General features: G+C 43.7%; 1 protein-coding gene across 1 annotated transcript in view; it reads right to left on the bottom strand.

Annotated features, from left to right (window-relative positions):
- Nucleotides 1-4622: 4622 nt before the first annotated feature.
- Nucleotides 4623-16887, bottom strand: part of PPM1L (protein phosphatase, Mg2+/Mn2+ dependent 1L) — a 250003-nt gene continuing 237738 nt past the window's right edge. Inside the window, exons 3-4 of the mRNA XM_081086785.1 lie at nucleotides 9644-9805; nucleotides 4623-7017 (exon numbers count right to left, since the gene is read on the bottom strand). Coding sequence (XP_080942911.1) covers nucleotides 6671-7017; nucleotides 9644-9805 — 509 coding nt within the window. The 3' untranslated portion in view covers nucleotides 4623-6670. The remainder of the gene's footprint in view (nucleotides 7018-9643; nucleotides 9806-16887) is intronic.

Genomic DNA, 16887 nt, shown 5'->3' with positions numbered 1-16887 from the left:
AAAAGCTTATATGAGCAAACATGACCCTTTGCATTATATGGATTAGAAATATCTCTAAGAAGCAAGAACATTCAATCACTCTCGCGTTCGTTTTTGTGAAATTCTGTTTTAAGCTGAATACTCACTGGTGCTCATGTTGGCGTGTGGAAAACTACCAGTGTGTTAAACTCACTCTCACGTGTAGCTGTGACTGTCTATCTGACCTCAGTTTTACCTGGGCCCTCTGAAATGGAAGGTCTATCATGCAGTCTATTGTATTATTTTGTAAAATTCTAAAAAGGGGTATTTCCTTCTCGAAAATTCATACTTTCTAAGGATTTAGGGTAAAACCATGTCTAGGGTTTGGAAAGGGAACAGATTCTAGGACAGTAAAGGTAGTTTAGGACAGCAATAAACAAGATCACATCTATCCACTTTTACTGGGGATGAATGAAATAGGAAGTATAATCTTACTAGCTTTACAAATAGCTCAATGTTCATTTTCTTCAATATTATCTCCTTCACATCAGAAAGAGCACAAATACCAGAAAGCATGATTCATGATGTAATAAAATGTTTTTTTCTTAATTTAAAATATTTCCTTTTATAGTATTCCCCTATGAGTTTGTCTTTTATATTTTCTTAAAAATGTTTTCTTTACATTCTGACTTTGACCACACTGGAAATTAATTTTGTATTTTTTTGATTAAAAAAAATGTTCCAGACTATTTTTCTTAACTGGGATTCTGCCTGTGCCATCAGTCCTTTAAGAGGAGCATTAGACTTTTGACTTCATTAACATGTAAGCAAAGCATTAATCAACTCTTCAGGAAGCCTTGCATTTGAATAGGTGAAAAGTGGGAACAACTGCCTTCTACTCATGTATATGCTGATGTCAAAAAACTTGCTATTAAATACAACTTGTGAATGGTAAAAGTCTGATAATCCAAATTTTGGGTAACCTACTTTTCACATTTTTATACTATCTGGGTATTCTAAAGGTGCTTTTTTACCCCCAATTTTTTGACTATTCTAGCTTTGCTTCTGAATCAACACATCTTAAATTATGCATTATCTAATTAATCTAGAAATAGGTGGGGATACTAACGCATGGTATCACATTTAACCTCTGAATTTCTTCATGACACGGTCTGTCTCCTACAGAGGCAGCCAGTGACCCAGCAAGGTTGTCCTGCCCCCTCACAGGCCCAGCCACAAGCTGCTACCAGGCCTTTACAGTAAGCTGCTTTGCTCAGAGCTAGGGATTAATTTGGATCTGGCAAATGTCAGAGGCCAGATTATAGGACTTTTAGGATAAATGGAACCACACCTCTAAATATAATCTACATATTTGCTGGCTGCTTGCTTGCTTTGGGGCAGAGTTTTGAATTGTGAAAATGCCTGTGATGCTTTGTTAAAATAAACAGTTACTACCTGCTCTCTTCAAAGTCCTCACCTTGGATTTATTAAAGTGATTGTACAGATGATGGTGTTTTGTTTGTTACTAAACACATAAAAATTGTCACAATCATCCCTTGGTTAAACAGTTTTCAGCTTCACAGTGGGAAAAATTAAAAACGGACAAAGCATCCACATTATTAAGAATCAAAACTTTTCTATATTAGAAACATGTGGAGAAGCACATGTCTGATGGAAGCATTAGAGTCTCGACTGTCACCTGCCCTTTGTAATCTTCCTCTTGATCTAAGTGATTTTCAGTTCTTTACTATTTTGGGTGACGTCCAGAGGGCAGGTGTATTCCTAAATATTGGATGTGATTTTAAGTTAATGACTTTTCCCTAAATTCACTTTGTACCATGTTGTTGTTGTTTTAAAATATTTTATTGATTTTTTTTACAGAGAGGAAGGGAGAGGAATAGAGAGTTAGAAACATAGATGAGAGAGAAACATTGATCAGCTGCCTCCTACACACCCCCCACTGGGGATGTGCCCGTAACCAAGGTACATGCCCTTGACTGGAATCAAACCTGGGACCCTTCAGTACACAGGCCGACGCTCTATCCACTGAGCCAAACCAGCTAGGCTGTACCATGTTTTTGACTAGATTTGTCTCATCCGTTATTTTGAGATTATCTCTCAGAGTTTCCAGAACCCATTGTCCAGGTCGAGAGTGACAATAAACCTGACATTTTAGGCAAGAGCTAACTCACCAAACTTAATTCTGTATAGAAAATGTGAAAGGTGGGACAACATGGGAAAGGGATTTTAGAACAAATGAGCTGTGATTTCAAATTATTTCATTGAATCTGGAAAGAACAGAGGACAGTAAGTGTTAACAGTTTATAATTTCCCCCTCATTTTCTATTATTTTAAACTAGAGGCCCGATGCACAAAATTCCTGCAAGAGTAGGCCTTCACAGCCGTGGCTGCCTCCCTTGCAGCCACAGGGCCGCTATCTCAATCCCGTGGCTGCAGGCCCGGCTTCGTCCCAGAAGGACGTCCGGTCTAATTAGAATATTACACTTTTATTATTATAGATTTTTTTTTACTCTCACATAGTGATGAAATGTATTTTGATTCACTCTGGATGGCAAAGACTCTTGCTGAGTATTCACAAAGAAGAAGGGAGACAATGGTTGGGGCTTCAGGTAGGATTGTTGGGCTTCTACTGTCCATGCGAGGCTGCTGATGGTCACAGTAAAGGATGCAATTTCTTAAAACTGCTTTCATGAACAGCTCAGCCTCTTACTCAAAAGGATTGGTGCTTCTAAATTACAAATTGTACTACAACTACAAAGAGTCATATCACAGTGGATGAAAAAACAGTAATATTTCCATTTAACAAAATTTCCCAAAGTGTGTCCTATGGAACATGAGCTCCTTGGAATGTTACTAAGATTTACTAAAAAAAAAGTTTCTGTGGTCAGATTAATCTGGAAAACACAACCCTAACTGAAATTACATCCATGGTGTGCTTCCTCCCTTCTGCAGGACATTTAAAGTTCTGTGGAACTCACTTTGGGAGATACTGAGATTCTATTACTCCGGTGGTATGCAGCTAACTAGTTCAAAAGTCTAGATATCCATGATTTAATCTAGAGGCAGTTAAATAGGCCCCAGTGTGGTATCTAACAGGCATGTCATTTGTGGGTCAGGAATGCTGGTGTGATGAGCTAAGGCAATTTGGGAGGCATAATAAGGAAAGATCAGTCTAGAGATGGGTCAAAAGAAGGGAAAAATATCTGAAATCATTGGAAACTGTTTACCCAGAGTATGTATTACTATACTTTGAAATGTACAATGAAATGTTGCCCTTTCTACACCTTCTGCATGGATTCAGATTTAAGAGTTTGATCTGAAAACAACTCGGGGGGTGGGAGGAAATCAAGGTTTGCCTGGTAAAGAAAAAAGTGATCATTGCCTTTCTGAATCCCTTGTGTATTGTCAGATAGCTCAGTGATATAGATATCCCAATTCAATAGTGTAATCAATCTCCTAAAATTACTTTAGGATTGAAACGATAATGTCATCACTCTCATGCAATCCTGTTTGCACAAAATGCACGTGGGTTGACATCGTTCAAGTTGTATGAAATAAGGCCTGCTTTAACTTATCCAGATTGCATATGCCCCTTCACTCTACAAAACACTCTGAAATAAGAGTATTACATAGACAAGATTCAAGAGGCTACTGGTAACCAGTAATGTGTACATATATGCATGAGAACTACAACTTCAGAGTTGGGCTAATGGGTCACATTAAATAAATGCAGGTCTTGGGAACTGGCTTTGGAATTTTCTATGTAAGTATCATTTATTCCATTGATTAGAGAATTGCAAATACAATGATTTTTTTAAATTTTCCCTTCCTAAACACCCCCCGCCCCCGCCCCAACCCGCCCCCCCCCCCCCCCAAATCCTGATCCATTTTAAGAATGGCCAGTGGAGCAGTAAGTAGCAGAGCAGCGCATGGAGGAGGCCTGGGCTTGGCATCTTGCTGGGGGCTCATGGCATGTGGTCATTCGTTCCCAGCTTCATTTCCAAAGGACGGAAAAACCATCCCAGATTTGGCACCGTGGGAGCTATTGGCAAGGTGAACTTGGGCTGGGGAGTCTGGGCAGCCTCGGCGACAATCCAAAGCTCTGGCAGTGCTGTTTAGGGGGGCTTCACATGCAAACTCCTCAACTCAGTTTCCCCAGTGGCTACATACAACCTTCCCTGTCCCTAGGAGAAGGGAGCAGCCAGGAGCCACAGGGCACCCAGAGGGGGAGTCTGTAGACCCCCAACAGCTGGAGGAGGGTCAGAGAGAGAGAGCTCCAGGACAGGGGGAGGGAGCAAAATACTCTGATTGTAGTATTTTGTAGACATAGGTATTAACCAAAGTGCTACTATTCTGCCTAGAATTTCTATCTTTTAAAAATATATATTACAAGCCAAAATGAGAGGGAAAAAGGGAATAGGAAATACACATACTACGTGGTTAAAGTCAGAAATGAATTAATTCTACAAAGCAAAACATAGAAGATGCCGTGTGAACCTCAGCTAGGGGGGACAGTCATGCACTCCTGCCCTCAGCACCACCTACTGAGATGTTCTGCAGCAAACAACACTAACTTACTAATTTAACTTAGTAGCTTTTCTTTTTCATCTTCACCAAAACCATACTATTTTAATTTTGGACAACAACAACAATCATGGCATTTAAAAACATCTTTCCTTGTGATTATGAATTTTGGAGTTAAAAATAAAAAAGGAAAATTGACTGTGTACCATAAAATTAAAGAGCTTATTCTTGAACTTGAGTTGGATGATGGGCTTTGGTAACTTTCTGGAGTTAGAACATTCTAAATCTTCAGGCAAACTCGGGCCACCTGGCCTGATAATCCCACACTGACCATAGTCAGTGTGTTCCCCACATTCCCCGCCTGACCCCCACCCCAAATACACACATCCAACTGTTCAGTGCCTCTTAATTAGGCAAAGAGCCCAGTCTACATGGTGGTAAGTATTTTGTACTAGAACATTCTATGGCTAAAAAAATTATTAAGGTTCTAATCCTAATGTTGGAATTCTAAAGTCACAGTTTACGAAAGTAATCAAAGCTCTTGGGAAACTGTTATTCATTCTCATTGGAGTCAAAAAAAGGTAAGTGCTGGGAGGAATCGACAGACTGTAGTCCTTGGTGACCACGAGGGACTCTTCATCCTCCCGGGTTCTCTCTGGAACCTGCTTCAGAAAAGCTCCCCAGCTGCGGAAAGCGAATGGGGCCTTTGAGAAGCTATAATGACAAATGTCGACTCAGAAAGAACAGAGCCAGGTGGACACCCTGGCATTTCAGACACAGGGTTGGGAACGCACGGAAAATCCTGTTTGGCTGCGTAAGCCACCGCCGTCAGGCAAACAGGATGCCTGAGCATTTTCTGTCAATTAACTTATAAAATACTGAGATTGGAAATGTGACTTTGGTAATAGGAAACAGAGAGCAGCAAGCTTGACCCCAGAATAACTCTGGGCTGCCTTACAATACCGGTTTAATCTTGAATTTCCAACCCGCTTTATGGTCACTGAATGGTTGGCCTGGGGAAGCTACCTGCTTGTCCACAGTCATGGAGAAGCGCATCCCGCAATTTACCACCAAACTCCAAAATGTGGGTGGGAACTCTGGCCTGGGTTTCGAGAAATACTCACGCAGTTCTGTTGCTTCTCAGAACACTCCTTGAAAGATACTTGAAAGCTACTAGGATAGGAGAAGAGGGGGAGGGCATAAAACTGGCAGCTGGAGCTCAATTTAGGGTAGTAACCTCCCCAACTTTCTCTCCCAATGCAAACAAGCAACTTCCTAAGGGGGCTCTGTGACTTATTTAGCCATTATTCCCCCCGCCCCCTATCTACCCTTAAAGATGGAAGGAATTATGATAACTGTGATTTGCTTTTCTGACTTCCCTTAATAGGTTTCTTGGTGACAAAAGACAAAAGAAATGTGGCTTCCAGTTGTGAAGTTTAACAGCTGCCTATTACATACAGTAAGGTGTAAGCAAAAGGTTAAGGTCATGCAGGATTAGTATAAGCGCACAAAGACTAGCACAAAGACCGGCTAGTACACAAGTCTACATAAGGAAAAGGGAGGAGGGAAAAGGTTACTTCTGCTGTGTAGCCACTGCAGTCTCTTCTTCCCTCCGTTTCCAAGAGCAGCCACGGAACAGCAAACCACTCCAAATCGGTTTCTGGGCTGCTGCGGAGTGGAAAACCTGGGCGCAGGAGGGTAAAGCCTTCTCAGGGCAGCTCTGCCCTCAGTAAGAGAACTGCCACCCTGACGCGCAGGGGACGCCGGGGCCTGTCTCCTGCAGCTCTGGGCGGCCTGCCCTGCTCACTACTCCAAAGTCTGATGCCTGGAGGGCCCTGTAAGGGATCTTGAAATCTTGAAAAGAACCTTAAAAGGGAGAACACATGGCACATACGCCATCCACGTCACACATGTGACTCTACGACTAGATATTTGTACATTTTGAATGTTGGATGAAAGAATCGGGAAACATGAAAAAACGATCTTCCAGCCTCTCAACATCGGCCCTCTTTTCATCGTCACTGGATACAGACCTAAGACCACCAGGGAAGGGGCATCCCACATCTGGGATGGGGGATCCTAACTGTAACTTCCACAGCTTCACGACATTAAAGGAGACCAGTGTGTTGAAAGTCCTTTAGTCTACGGCAGCTGAGCCCCGAAGGGCTCACTGCTCTTCTGTTTTGCTACTATTCCTGAACTTCACCACCATGACTGTTATGTTGTCAGGGCAGCCTCTGTAAAATGACTGTAAAACTATGCTCTTGGCCCCAAAGTGAGGTTCATCCAAGCGCTCCTTGATGAACCGAACAGCTTCTTCATTGCTGAAAGCATCCCAGAGGCCATCCGATGCCAAGATCATGAACTCGGGCTGGAGCTTGTCCAGGTCGAAGGTCAGGATATCTGGGTCTGGGATGACCACGTTGAGATTTTTCAGTGGATAGTCCCCCAGGGATCGAGACATGGCCAGGATGCCCTGGACCCTCCAGGAGCCATTGAAACTGATGAAACCACCTGGGAAGAGATTGAGCTCATTAGCCTGACCAACAGAAAGCTCACACACCTGGTACATACAGTCTGGGCACGTGTACAGAAGGCCGACCTGCTGCAGGTGACATATCGCATGTGCTCCCCTCACCCCACCCTGGCACTGCCAGGAAGGAACAGCACCTCTGCCGCATGGCTTGAGTTTTGACACTCTACCAGTAGGTCCTCCTGCCCTCATCCTTGTATCTTAAACGACTTCAAGAAAATATCAATAAGAATAATGAGGGTAGGAGATGTGTGTGGATGAGGGCATCAGTTTTAACTTAACACCTTGACAGCTCAGTGATTGACAGTAGAAAGCTTTGGGGGTGGGGATTTGAGGAGAGTGGGAAAAGGCAGGTGTTTGGGGACCAGAGACTGCACTGGAATCCATCATTTAGTTTGAGACTGCCCTTCACTGTGCCTCTCTAGTTCTCAAAACAGTACCCCAAATAGGATCAGGATTAAAAAACAACAACACAAAACCTGTGTATTTTAGCACAGTGTTTCAAGGCTCAGCTTCTGGGTCAGGCTGCTTGAGCTTAATTCAGGGTGCCTATTCCTAGCCCATTTCCAGCTATATGTGACTTTGGATGAGAAACTCTATCTCTCTGATCCTCAGTTTCCTTGGCTGCAAAATGGGGACAATAATAGTACCTATTCCACTGAGTTCTGAGAAAGGAGTTATTCCATGTACATCACTTAGCACAGTGCCTGAATGTAACATGCACTCAATAGTATATATTATTATTATTTTTCTTTAAAGTAATTAGAACTTTGTTCATTCACATATTATTTGTCAGGTAGTTATTAAACACATACTCCATGCAAGGCGATTTGCAGACTATAAAGTTGTGCAAAATCCAGTCTTTTCTCTAAAGAGCTAGACAGTCTGGCAGGAAAGAAAATCCGCGTGTACCAACAGCTACAAGCACAAAGTAGTATTCTCGCAGGAGAGACAAGCACCCCCAGAAGAGGAGGAAGGAATGATTTCCAGTTGTGATGATCAGGACGGAGTGAGTATGAAGCTGGGCCGGGGATGTCTGAGAACATTTCAGGAAGTGTGGTCTCATGGGCTCTGGAGCCAGACAGTCCTGGTCTCAATTTGGGTCTCACCATTCACTAGCCACGCATACTTGTGTACACAAGCCTCTTGGAGGCTCCATTTTCTTGGTGGTAAAGTGAGGATGACAGTATCGACCTCATGAGGTAGGGAAAGCGAAAGCGTATGTCAATGGCTAGGATTGGTTCCCAACCCAGTGATCCTGTGATAGAGGGATGGGTGTCACTGTTGCTGGAGACACCCTCAAGAATGGAGACAGAAAGACCAACATGATCTGGCCCAACTGGGTGCAGCAAACTGTCACACAACAGCAGGAGGGGACATACCACAGTAGATGTCCCAAAAGGGAAGGCTGTCTACTACATTCCCCATCTCCATCCTGATTCCAGAATGTAAGTTTATATCCCCAGCTGTTAGCTGTGGGGGGTAAAAAAAGAATAAAAAGGGGATTCCCACCCCCGAAAGTATTTACTTATACCAGGTACTGAGCAAGGTGCTTGGAGAAACGGACAGACTGTTTTTGCCTCAAAGAGCTCCCAGTTGTGAAGGCAAGACAGATAAGAGAACCATACTTTGTAAAAGGTGACCCACGAGGTACACAGAGGATGCTGGGGAAGGAACGAAGACGCACCTAACCCAGCTCGGGGAGGCTGTGGTACTGTGTGACAGGGAAGGCTTCCGAAAGGACACCCTTAAACTGGGTTTTATAGGACAAGTAATTGCTATCCACTAGACCAGCGGTTCTCAACCTGTGGGTCGCGCCCCCTTTGGTGGTCGAACGACCCTTTCACAGGGTCGCCTAAGACCATTGGAAAACTTATATATAATTACATATTGTTTTTGTGATTAATCACTATGCTTTAATTATGTTCAATTTGTAACAATGAAATTGGGGGTCACCACATGAGGAACTGTATTAAAGGGTCGCGGCATTAGGAAGGTTGAGAACCACTGTACTAGACATTGGGAATGGCATTTGCAAAGGCATGATATCAGCAATTGCCGGTGTGGCTCAGTTGGCTGAGCATCGTCCTATGCACCGAGAGGTCACCAGTTCAATTCCGGGTTGAGAGCTTGATCCCCAGTAGAAGGTATATGGAAGGCAGCTGATCGATGTCTCTCTCTCTCTCTCTCTCTCTCCCCCCCTCTTCTTCTCTCTCTAGAATCAATAAAAACATATTTAAAACAAAGAAAAAAAGCATGAGGTATCAGAAACACGGATCATTTGGGGAGAGGTTAGTAGTCTGGCATGGCTGGAGGGAAGCGGGATACGGCAAGCAGGGGTCCAAAGATGTTGTTAGCTTTTAAATGAGCAAAGGGCTTTTTTGGCCCTTTTGGAATCCTTGGCCATAAAGAAGGGCGAATTCAGCGGCTGTTTTATTTTGCTGGGCAATATTACAAAGTCCAGTCTCAGCTGCTTCAGTGGCAGCCTCTGTGGGGGTCTACTAATTGCAGGTAACTAAACCTCTGATGCCCCAGGGGCTATCCAAGCAAGGCCCCTGTCCACCCAGCAAGACAGCAGACAGGCCTTGGAGGCGTTCACAAGCTCACCTGCTCTCTTGATCCTCTTTCTTTCCTTCAGTTGGTAAGGCTTGTGATCATGAGACAAGGGGATGGCGTTCCCGTCCTTGTCACATAGGACCCCCCGGGAGTCACCCACGTTGGCCACCGTGAGGTCTTTATCTGACAGCAGAGCAATCAAGCACGTGGTACCTGAAAAGCAGAAGAGAGAGGCAATGTAGGAGGTCAGCAATGCATGGAGGTGCGGCTGCTTCATGTGGTGACTGGATCCTTCAGTCATTAAACCGCTCCTGCTGGGGGAGAATTCTACTCCAGCCTGGGAATGACAGCTATTCAAGTCAACAACACTGATCAAATCTGACAGTCAATTTTCTTAACCAAGTTACCGTGTCACTGAAACAGGAGAGCATAACATTATCATTTTCCCAAGTCATTTTGTCTCCGCTACTCTTAATTTAAACACATACCACATTTAAAAGGATTAGGAGAGAATAACAATCAGTTTGAAGCTTCAGACAATTGACACATATTTTCTGCTTCTCGCCAGTGCCCAGTTTCTGTGAAGATCCATTTGAAAGTGGGGAGAGTTGGGGGGGGGGGTGCTCCTCGGCTGGACAGCCTGGAAGAGCCAGTAATTGACAGGTGCCAGCAGCCAGATCCTATGAAGCCATTGGGAGCTGTGAGGGAGCTGCCTATACAAATTTGCCTGCACAGCCTGACAGCAAAGACTAGTGGTTAGAAACAGGGTGTGGTGGGGGCAGACCATAAAGGTAGAAGCAGAAAAACCTACCGTGATGGCAGAAATAAGGCCTCGGTAGACAGGAGGGAGGGTTTGGCGGGGGAGGAGGGGGGCAAGGTGACGAGATTGAAGACCTGCTTGCCTGAAGCCCACACAAGACACAAAAAGACACGTTCTCTTCAAACCCTTCTTGGAATGAGAATGAATTAAAGCAAATAGAGTTGGACAGTCTGGTCTAATTGGAGCTGCCCTCATTACCTGCCCGATGCCCTATCCAACTCCTCTCCTCCCTCCTCCCTCCCTTTTGACAATGTCACCGCGTATGCAAATACATGCTGGAATGCACAACCCTTTAAGTGCTTGCTTCATACTGATAATGCCTTTGCTTGTTAAAATTATTCATCAATTAGTCTTCATTAATATTTAACCTCCTCATTAAGAAAGTCATATTCCATAACAGAATGTAAACTGCATCTAAACAGCTCTTTAGTCTTCATGGAACAACACAAAAGACTGAATTCTTAAATAGACATAAAGAATCCATACAGGTTGCTATCAAGAGCAGGGAGAATTAGCATATTCAGTTCTTATAGCTCTACTAGAGGCCTGGTACACGAAATTTGTGCACGGAGGAGGGGGTGTCCCTCAGGCCAGGCTGTACCCTCTCCAATCTGGGACCCCTTGGGGGATGTCCGACTGCCAGTCATCCCTCTCACAATCCGGGACTGCTGGCTCCTACCCGCTCGCCTGCCTGCCTGCCTGATTGCCCCAACCGCTTCTGTCTGCCAGCCTGATTGCCCCCTAACTGCTCCCCTGCCAGCCTGATTGATGTCTAACTGCTTCCCTGACAGCCTGATCGCCCCCAACTGCCCTCCCCTGCTGGCCCAATTACCCCCAACTGTCCTCCCCTGCCGGCCCAATTGCCCCCAACTGCCCTGTCCTGTAGTCCTGGTCACTCCCAACTGCCCTCCCATGCTGGCCTGGTCACCCCTAACTGCCCTCCCCTGCTGGCCTGATCTTGTCCCCAACTGCCCTCCCCTACTGGCCTATTCACCCCCAACTGCCCTCCCCTGTCGGCCTGATCACCCATAACTACCCTCCCCTGCTGGCCATCTTATGGTGGCCATCTTGTGATTATGTTGCAGCGGCCATCTTGCGACAACGTTGCATGACACCACTTAGGCTTTTATTATATAGGGTTTGTAATTCCATTCTTAAGCCCATTAACCTCAAACTACCCTGATCAGACATGGAAACACATGAAATGTTGGTCAATTCAGGATTTCTGATATGGAAATCCTTGTGAAAGGAAAAAAGACTAATCTTAGGGATTATCAAAGCCAACTGCAAATATTTTACTTTAAAAAAAAAAACAACACTGTAAGAATGAAAATGGAAACACAGGAACTATTCACACAGTTACAATTCGTTATTCTCAGCTTTTGATAGTAGTTGCATTTTGGTCTTCTAAACCATTCTCACCTTGTCTGCAAGCATCTGATTGGGCTGACTTGCCTAACACAATCAGAGCATAACTTCTCCTCTAAGGCACATTGCCAGAGTTTGAAAGATGAACTAGAAACATTGTGCTACTGAATATTACATGATGGGGGCATTCCATCACCACAACTCTTGGAGCTGTCTTTCTAGAAGGCCCTCTTCCCTTCTCACTCCGCATTCTGTGAGAGAGTACGTTCCTGACCTTCTCTTCCATTGCCATCGCAGTCTGTGCAGCTGCCTGAATGATACTCCTGAGGTCCAAATTCACTGCCTGGTAGGTGCTTCTGCTTGCCTTGACTACAGAGGATCTAAGGAAAGGCTCTGGGGTCTCCACGAGAGGGAAGCAGAAGCATCCACCGGCGGAGCTCTGAACCCCCTCCCCATCCCCATTCCAGCCACAGCAACTCTCCATCCATCATCTGCTGTGTTGAGCTGCCATGTAGGATTTTTGTTGTTTTTTTTTTTAAGAGGGGAGAGGTCATTCTTATAGCCAGGGGAAGAAAAATGGAAATTTAATCACATATGTGATTAGGAACCACTGAAGGGTTTTAAGCAGGACAGTGATATAGTGAGATTTGTGTTTTAAAGATCAGTTCAATGGCACTGTAAAAGGTAAACTGGAAGCAGGGAGAACAGGTCAAGTTAATGAGGATCTGAATTGACATAGTACACACAGAAATAGAGGGTACGGGACAGGTTATTTAACACCAGAAAGGGTAGGTCATAGAGAATGAAGGAAATAAAGGAGAGGAGGAAAGTCTAGGATAATGTCCTGGGTGTTCCATGGACAAGGACTTAAGGGGGTGTCTGCTTGGGGCTTCTGGGAAAGGCTTTCTCTCTCACTGGAAGGGACTCAATGCTGAAAATGATTCACTTCTTTGGCCTACCATTGGCTCATGTGTTTCTCCACCATCTTGCAACTTTGAGGGGACATGGCTCAGTCCAAGGCACTGTGCTGAGGAAAGAGCAGAAGTAAAGAGCCCTAGTTCCTGAGACGAAATGAAACTGCTGAGCCAGTGTGGACTCGCCTATTCTTGTTCTGTGAGACACGAAATGTCTTTACTACTTAAGGCTTTTAAGTTGGGTGTTTCTGTTCCTTGTAGTACCTGATTCAGGGGCTTATTGTCCAAGGCGGGCTTATCAACGAGGGATTTAGAGTGTGGCTGTTCAGATTTACTCACGCGTTGGAAATACTTAAGATTCATGGCCGGCCCATTCCTTTGTCAAGAGCACAATCCCATTGTTTCTATGGGTAAATAAGAGCAACCTCATGACGCAGCTTTCCGGAAGGTTCTGCTTTGAGGAAGTGGGGACTGCCTATGCTAACAATAGAATCTGAGCCATGGCCAAAATGGCTGCGTCCCCGATGTGAAATCAGAGTTGCAGGCAGGGCTCAGGATCACTGAAATGTCACTATTTCCTTCTGTGGAAACCTGCCTGAATCCTGGCTGCAAGCCCTAGAATGTTCTAAAGCAAACCAGGACACTTTACTGTAAGCAATTTCTTGTTTGGGCTTTATAATCTTAGCAGGATTAGAAGAGACAGTTTACAATCTAATCTTACTTCACAGGACAAAATACCTTGTTGCTGAGAACACATTAAGACCTTGGGTCACCAAGACCTGAAGTCCCAGGAGGGCAAACTTTCTTCGTGAGCTTCCACACAGAGAAAGCAGCGATGGGGCACATATATACATGCGAGGAGGCTTGGGTGAGTCTCCAGACTGGGCATGCACAGAAGCCACCCCCCCAAATGGCTCCTTTTTGGGTCTTCCTCTATAACTTGAGCTGCCTCAACTTCCCCTCATCACATTCTGGAGGGCAGAGTGGCAGGAATAACAATTTGTGAGAAAAAGGTCGATTACAAATTAGAATCGTCATTTCTTCCATGTGATTTCTGCGTAAACACAAATATCAACCATTGATTTTGACACTGGCTGAACATGAGGCAGTCAATTTGATGACAAATACTATTATTTTAAACCCTAGGGCTATGTAGTTTAATTCTAGATTTAGCTATGCTTGGGCTCTTCTTCGGCACACATATAACTAACGAAATGACTAGAAGAAATAAGAAATAGTGTGTGAATGCCAGAAAGGTCTTTTCACAAATGAGGTATGCTACCCTAACTATAAAAAAAACCAATTTATTTAAGGGGGGAGGTCATAATTCATCCGTAGAATCTGATGGAGTACTCATTTAATTTTCACACTTCACCAGAGTTAAAATATAGATGTGTCATCAGATGCTCTTGAACACCATTTTGAAATTGAAATGTTCTTCAACTTCACATTTCAGCTGCTACAATAATCATGTTTACTTCACACTTGAGTGTGGTCTGGGAATACCCTTCTAACCCTTCCTTTTCAGTTAAGGAGGAACATGAGAGAGAGTTGCTCCCTATTAAACTGATCACATGCACTGGGGAGTCTTGAAGACCACAGTAGGCCCTCTTGGTGCAGGAGCCTTTATCTCTGCTCCCTGGGCACCCTGAGAACAAGCAAGCAGACAAGCTTCTGTGATGCTCATTAACATACTTCTCATAACTACTGCTGACATTTAGTTCAGATGAGAGCATGCTAACTGAAATTAATTTATAATTACATAATCGCATCCTGGATTCTAGATCTAGTATCTCTTAATGGCAAATAAAATTAATTTCATGGTTCTCTGATTCTTCCTATACAAGCCAAAGAAGCACGGACTATATATTTTTTTCATGTCTTTGTGTTATTTGCTGATTCTTCGGTGAGATAGCTCATTTTTCTTCAGGTTTCCAGCAAATTACAGGTAGTACCTCTGTCTCTTTATAAATCTATGGGAGTGGCGCCTATTAGAACTTTGGAAATTGAGTTTTCTTAAAAGAGTTGTTTGCTTTTTCATTAAAGGCCAAGAGAAGAAAGGCCGAGAGAGGAAAGAGAAGAAGGCTGAAAATGAAAGGTACAACCTGATTCATCTGGTGCTTAACAGAGAATTACACTTTCTTTCTCTTGGCGTAGAATCAACCCTCATCCGTATGGTTTCAATGAAAAACAAATCTGGCCTTTGAGGTTATTAACTTTATTTAAATGACCACCAGCTATAAACCTATTGCATATATACACATGTGCTGGAGGGTGACAGTTGGAGATATTAATGAAGCTACTGCCCCACTGCGTGTGCATGGCCCTCCTTTATTCAGTCTGAGGCACCAATCATCCCAGGGTAGACTAGAATTGCTCTGGCTGAAGTGCAAACAGAAAGAGTCATGTTTAGCTTTTGAATGTCAAGGTGACTGTGGAAATTCACAAAGATACAGTATTCTCAAGATAAAAATCTTTTTTAGTCCAGGTTCTGGTCTAAACCACAGGCATATGAAGATGGAGCAGTGAGTTTTCCTGCACCCTGAGTCCTCTCTTCTGGCTCCCCGTGATCACTAAGACTGGCCAGGCAGGAGGGTGGCGAGCGGTGGTGGTGGTTGGCAGAGAAGGGAAGACGGGAGAGAAAGAGGAAAACAAGAGGATGCCCTTGATGTGTGGATCTTCAAGAATTATGTGGAGTTCGAAGCCCAGAAGACCTAAACCTTGCTTTCCACGACATAGCCCAAGAAATCAACTTTTGCCCCAGTATGGAGAGGCAATGGTTGAAGGAGAAGCTCACTTGGTCTAGTGTGAATCAGGAGCTGCTGGGCTGCCCCTGAGGGAGGAATGGCAACTCTCAGGAGCTTCAGAGCTGGGATGTGGGCCATCCAACCACATGTCCTGAAGACCCTGGGTCATCCCAGCGGTGCCAGAACAGTAACAAATCCCAATACTTAGATCGCCCCTGGGGAAAAGAGGGATGGAAACATGAACTCACTTTGTATATACACATAAAAACCTGAGAAAAATCAGGAAATTATGAAATATACCTGGAAATGAATAGAGTAAAATTTTAGTATCAGTTAATACAAACTCAAAGCTAAGTTATATTCAGTTCTACAGAGATAAATTGTTAGATTTCTATGCATGCTTATTTTGTAGCTGCATAAAGTGTGTAGATGGAGAGATATCACATGTCTATTGCATATTACATATCTTAAATTTTACCCTGACCTAGCAATTATGAAACTTAATTTTAAAAATGCTATAGCAGGTACCAACAAATGTTTGCTAACCAAGGCTGAGCTGCCTGTGAATCGGGCCATTGGCAGGTTCTGTAATTACATAAATTATTTCCAGAGGATCTTTTCCATACAAACAGAACACAATCATTTCTATCCCCCATTTAAAGGACTAAAATAAAGGTTGAACAATGATGTGTATTTAGGGTAAATAGCTAAAGTCAAATCAGATTTGGGCCAACTTGATCCAATTATTATTAACTAGCTTACTTTGACATCAGTGGGACTACAAACTGACTTGAAATCTACCCCTCCTAGAAGGCTGCTTACCCCAAAATCTGATTAGATCCTGACTTTACTTCCATCTGGCCCATCTGAACACAGAAAAAGTGAGATCCCTCAGCACATTAACAATGGAGAAAATACGACCATGTTATTCTCTCCAACCTCTAATTATAAGATTGACTGTGTGTGTGCATAAGTGCATGTGCATCTGTGTGTACAAAATCATTTTATGTTCTTTGTTCCCTCATTCAATGCCTACTGCACGCAAATTACTAGGCTGGGTACTGGAACAATCCAGATGAGCAAAGTATAGTCCTTAACCCCAAAGGATTTACTACCTAATGGCAAGATGAAACCAGACACTTAGGATCCAGCGTGGTAAATGCTATGGCTGTGTGGATGGGAATGATAAGCAGAGGGGCTCAGTCTGGGGAGACAAAAGGAGGAGTAGAGAACTGAAGGGAGGCTGGCTGGGAGGCAGGGAGACCTTAACTCCCTCTTAAAGACACAACAGGGTAAGAAATTCACATTGCCTACGGGTTCCCAGCACAAAGAAAGGGGGGAAAAACAGAATCTGTAGAATAAAAATGAGTGCAAAAGCAGCTTCTTAAAAGGGATTTTAAAATATATATTTCACTTTTAAAACAAAGAACAGAACAAACACTTGCT

The sequence above is a fragment of the Myotis nattereri genome (genome assembly GCF_964212035.1).
Source record: "Myotis nattereri genome assembly, chromosome: 3".
Taxonomy (NCBI): domain Eukaryota; kingdom Metazoa; phylum Chordata; class Mammalia; order Chiroptera; family Vespertilionidae; genus Myotis; species Myotis nattereri.
The sequence above is the reverse complement of the archived record's forward strand: the minus strand, read 5'-3'. Positions and strand labels throughout refer to the sequence as shown.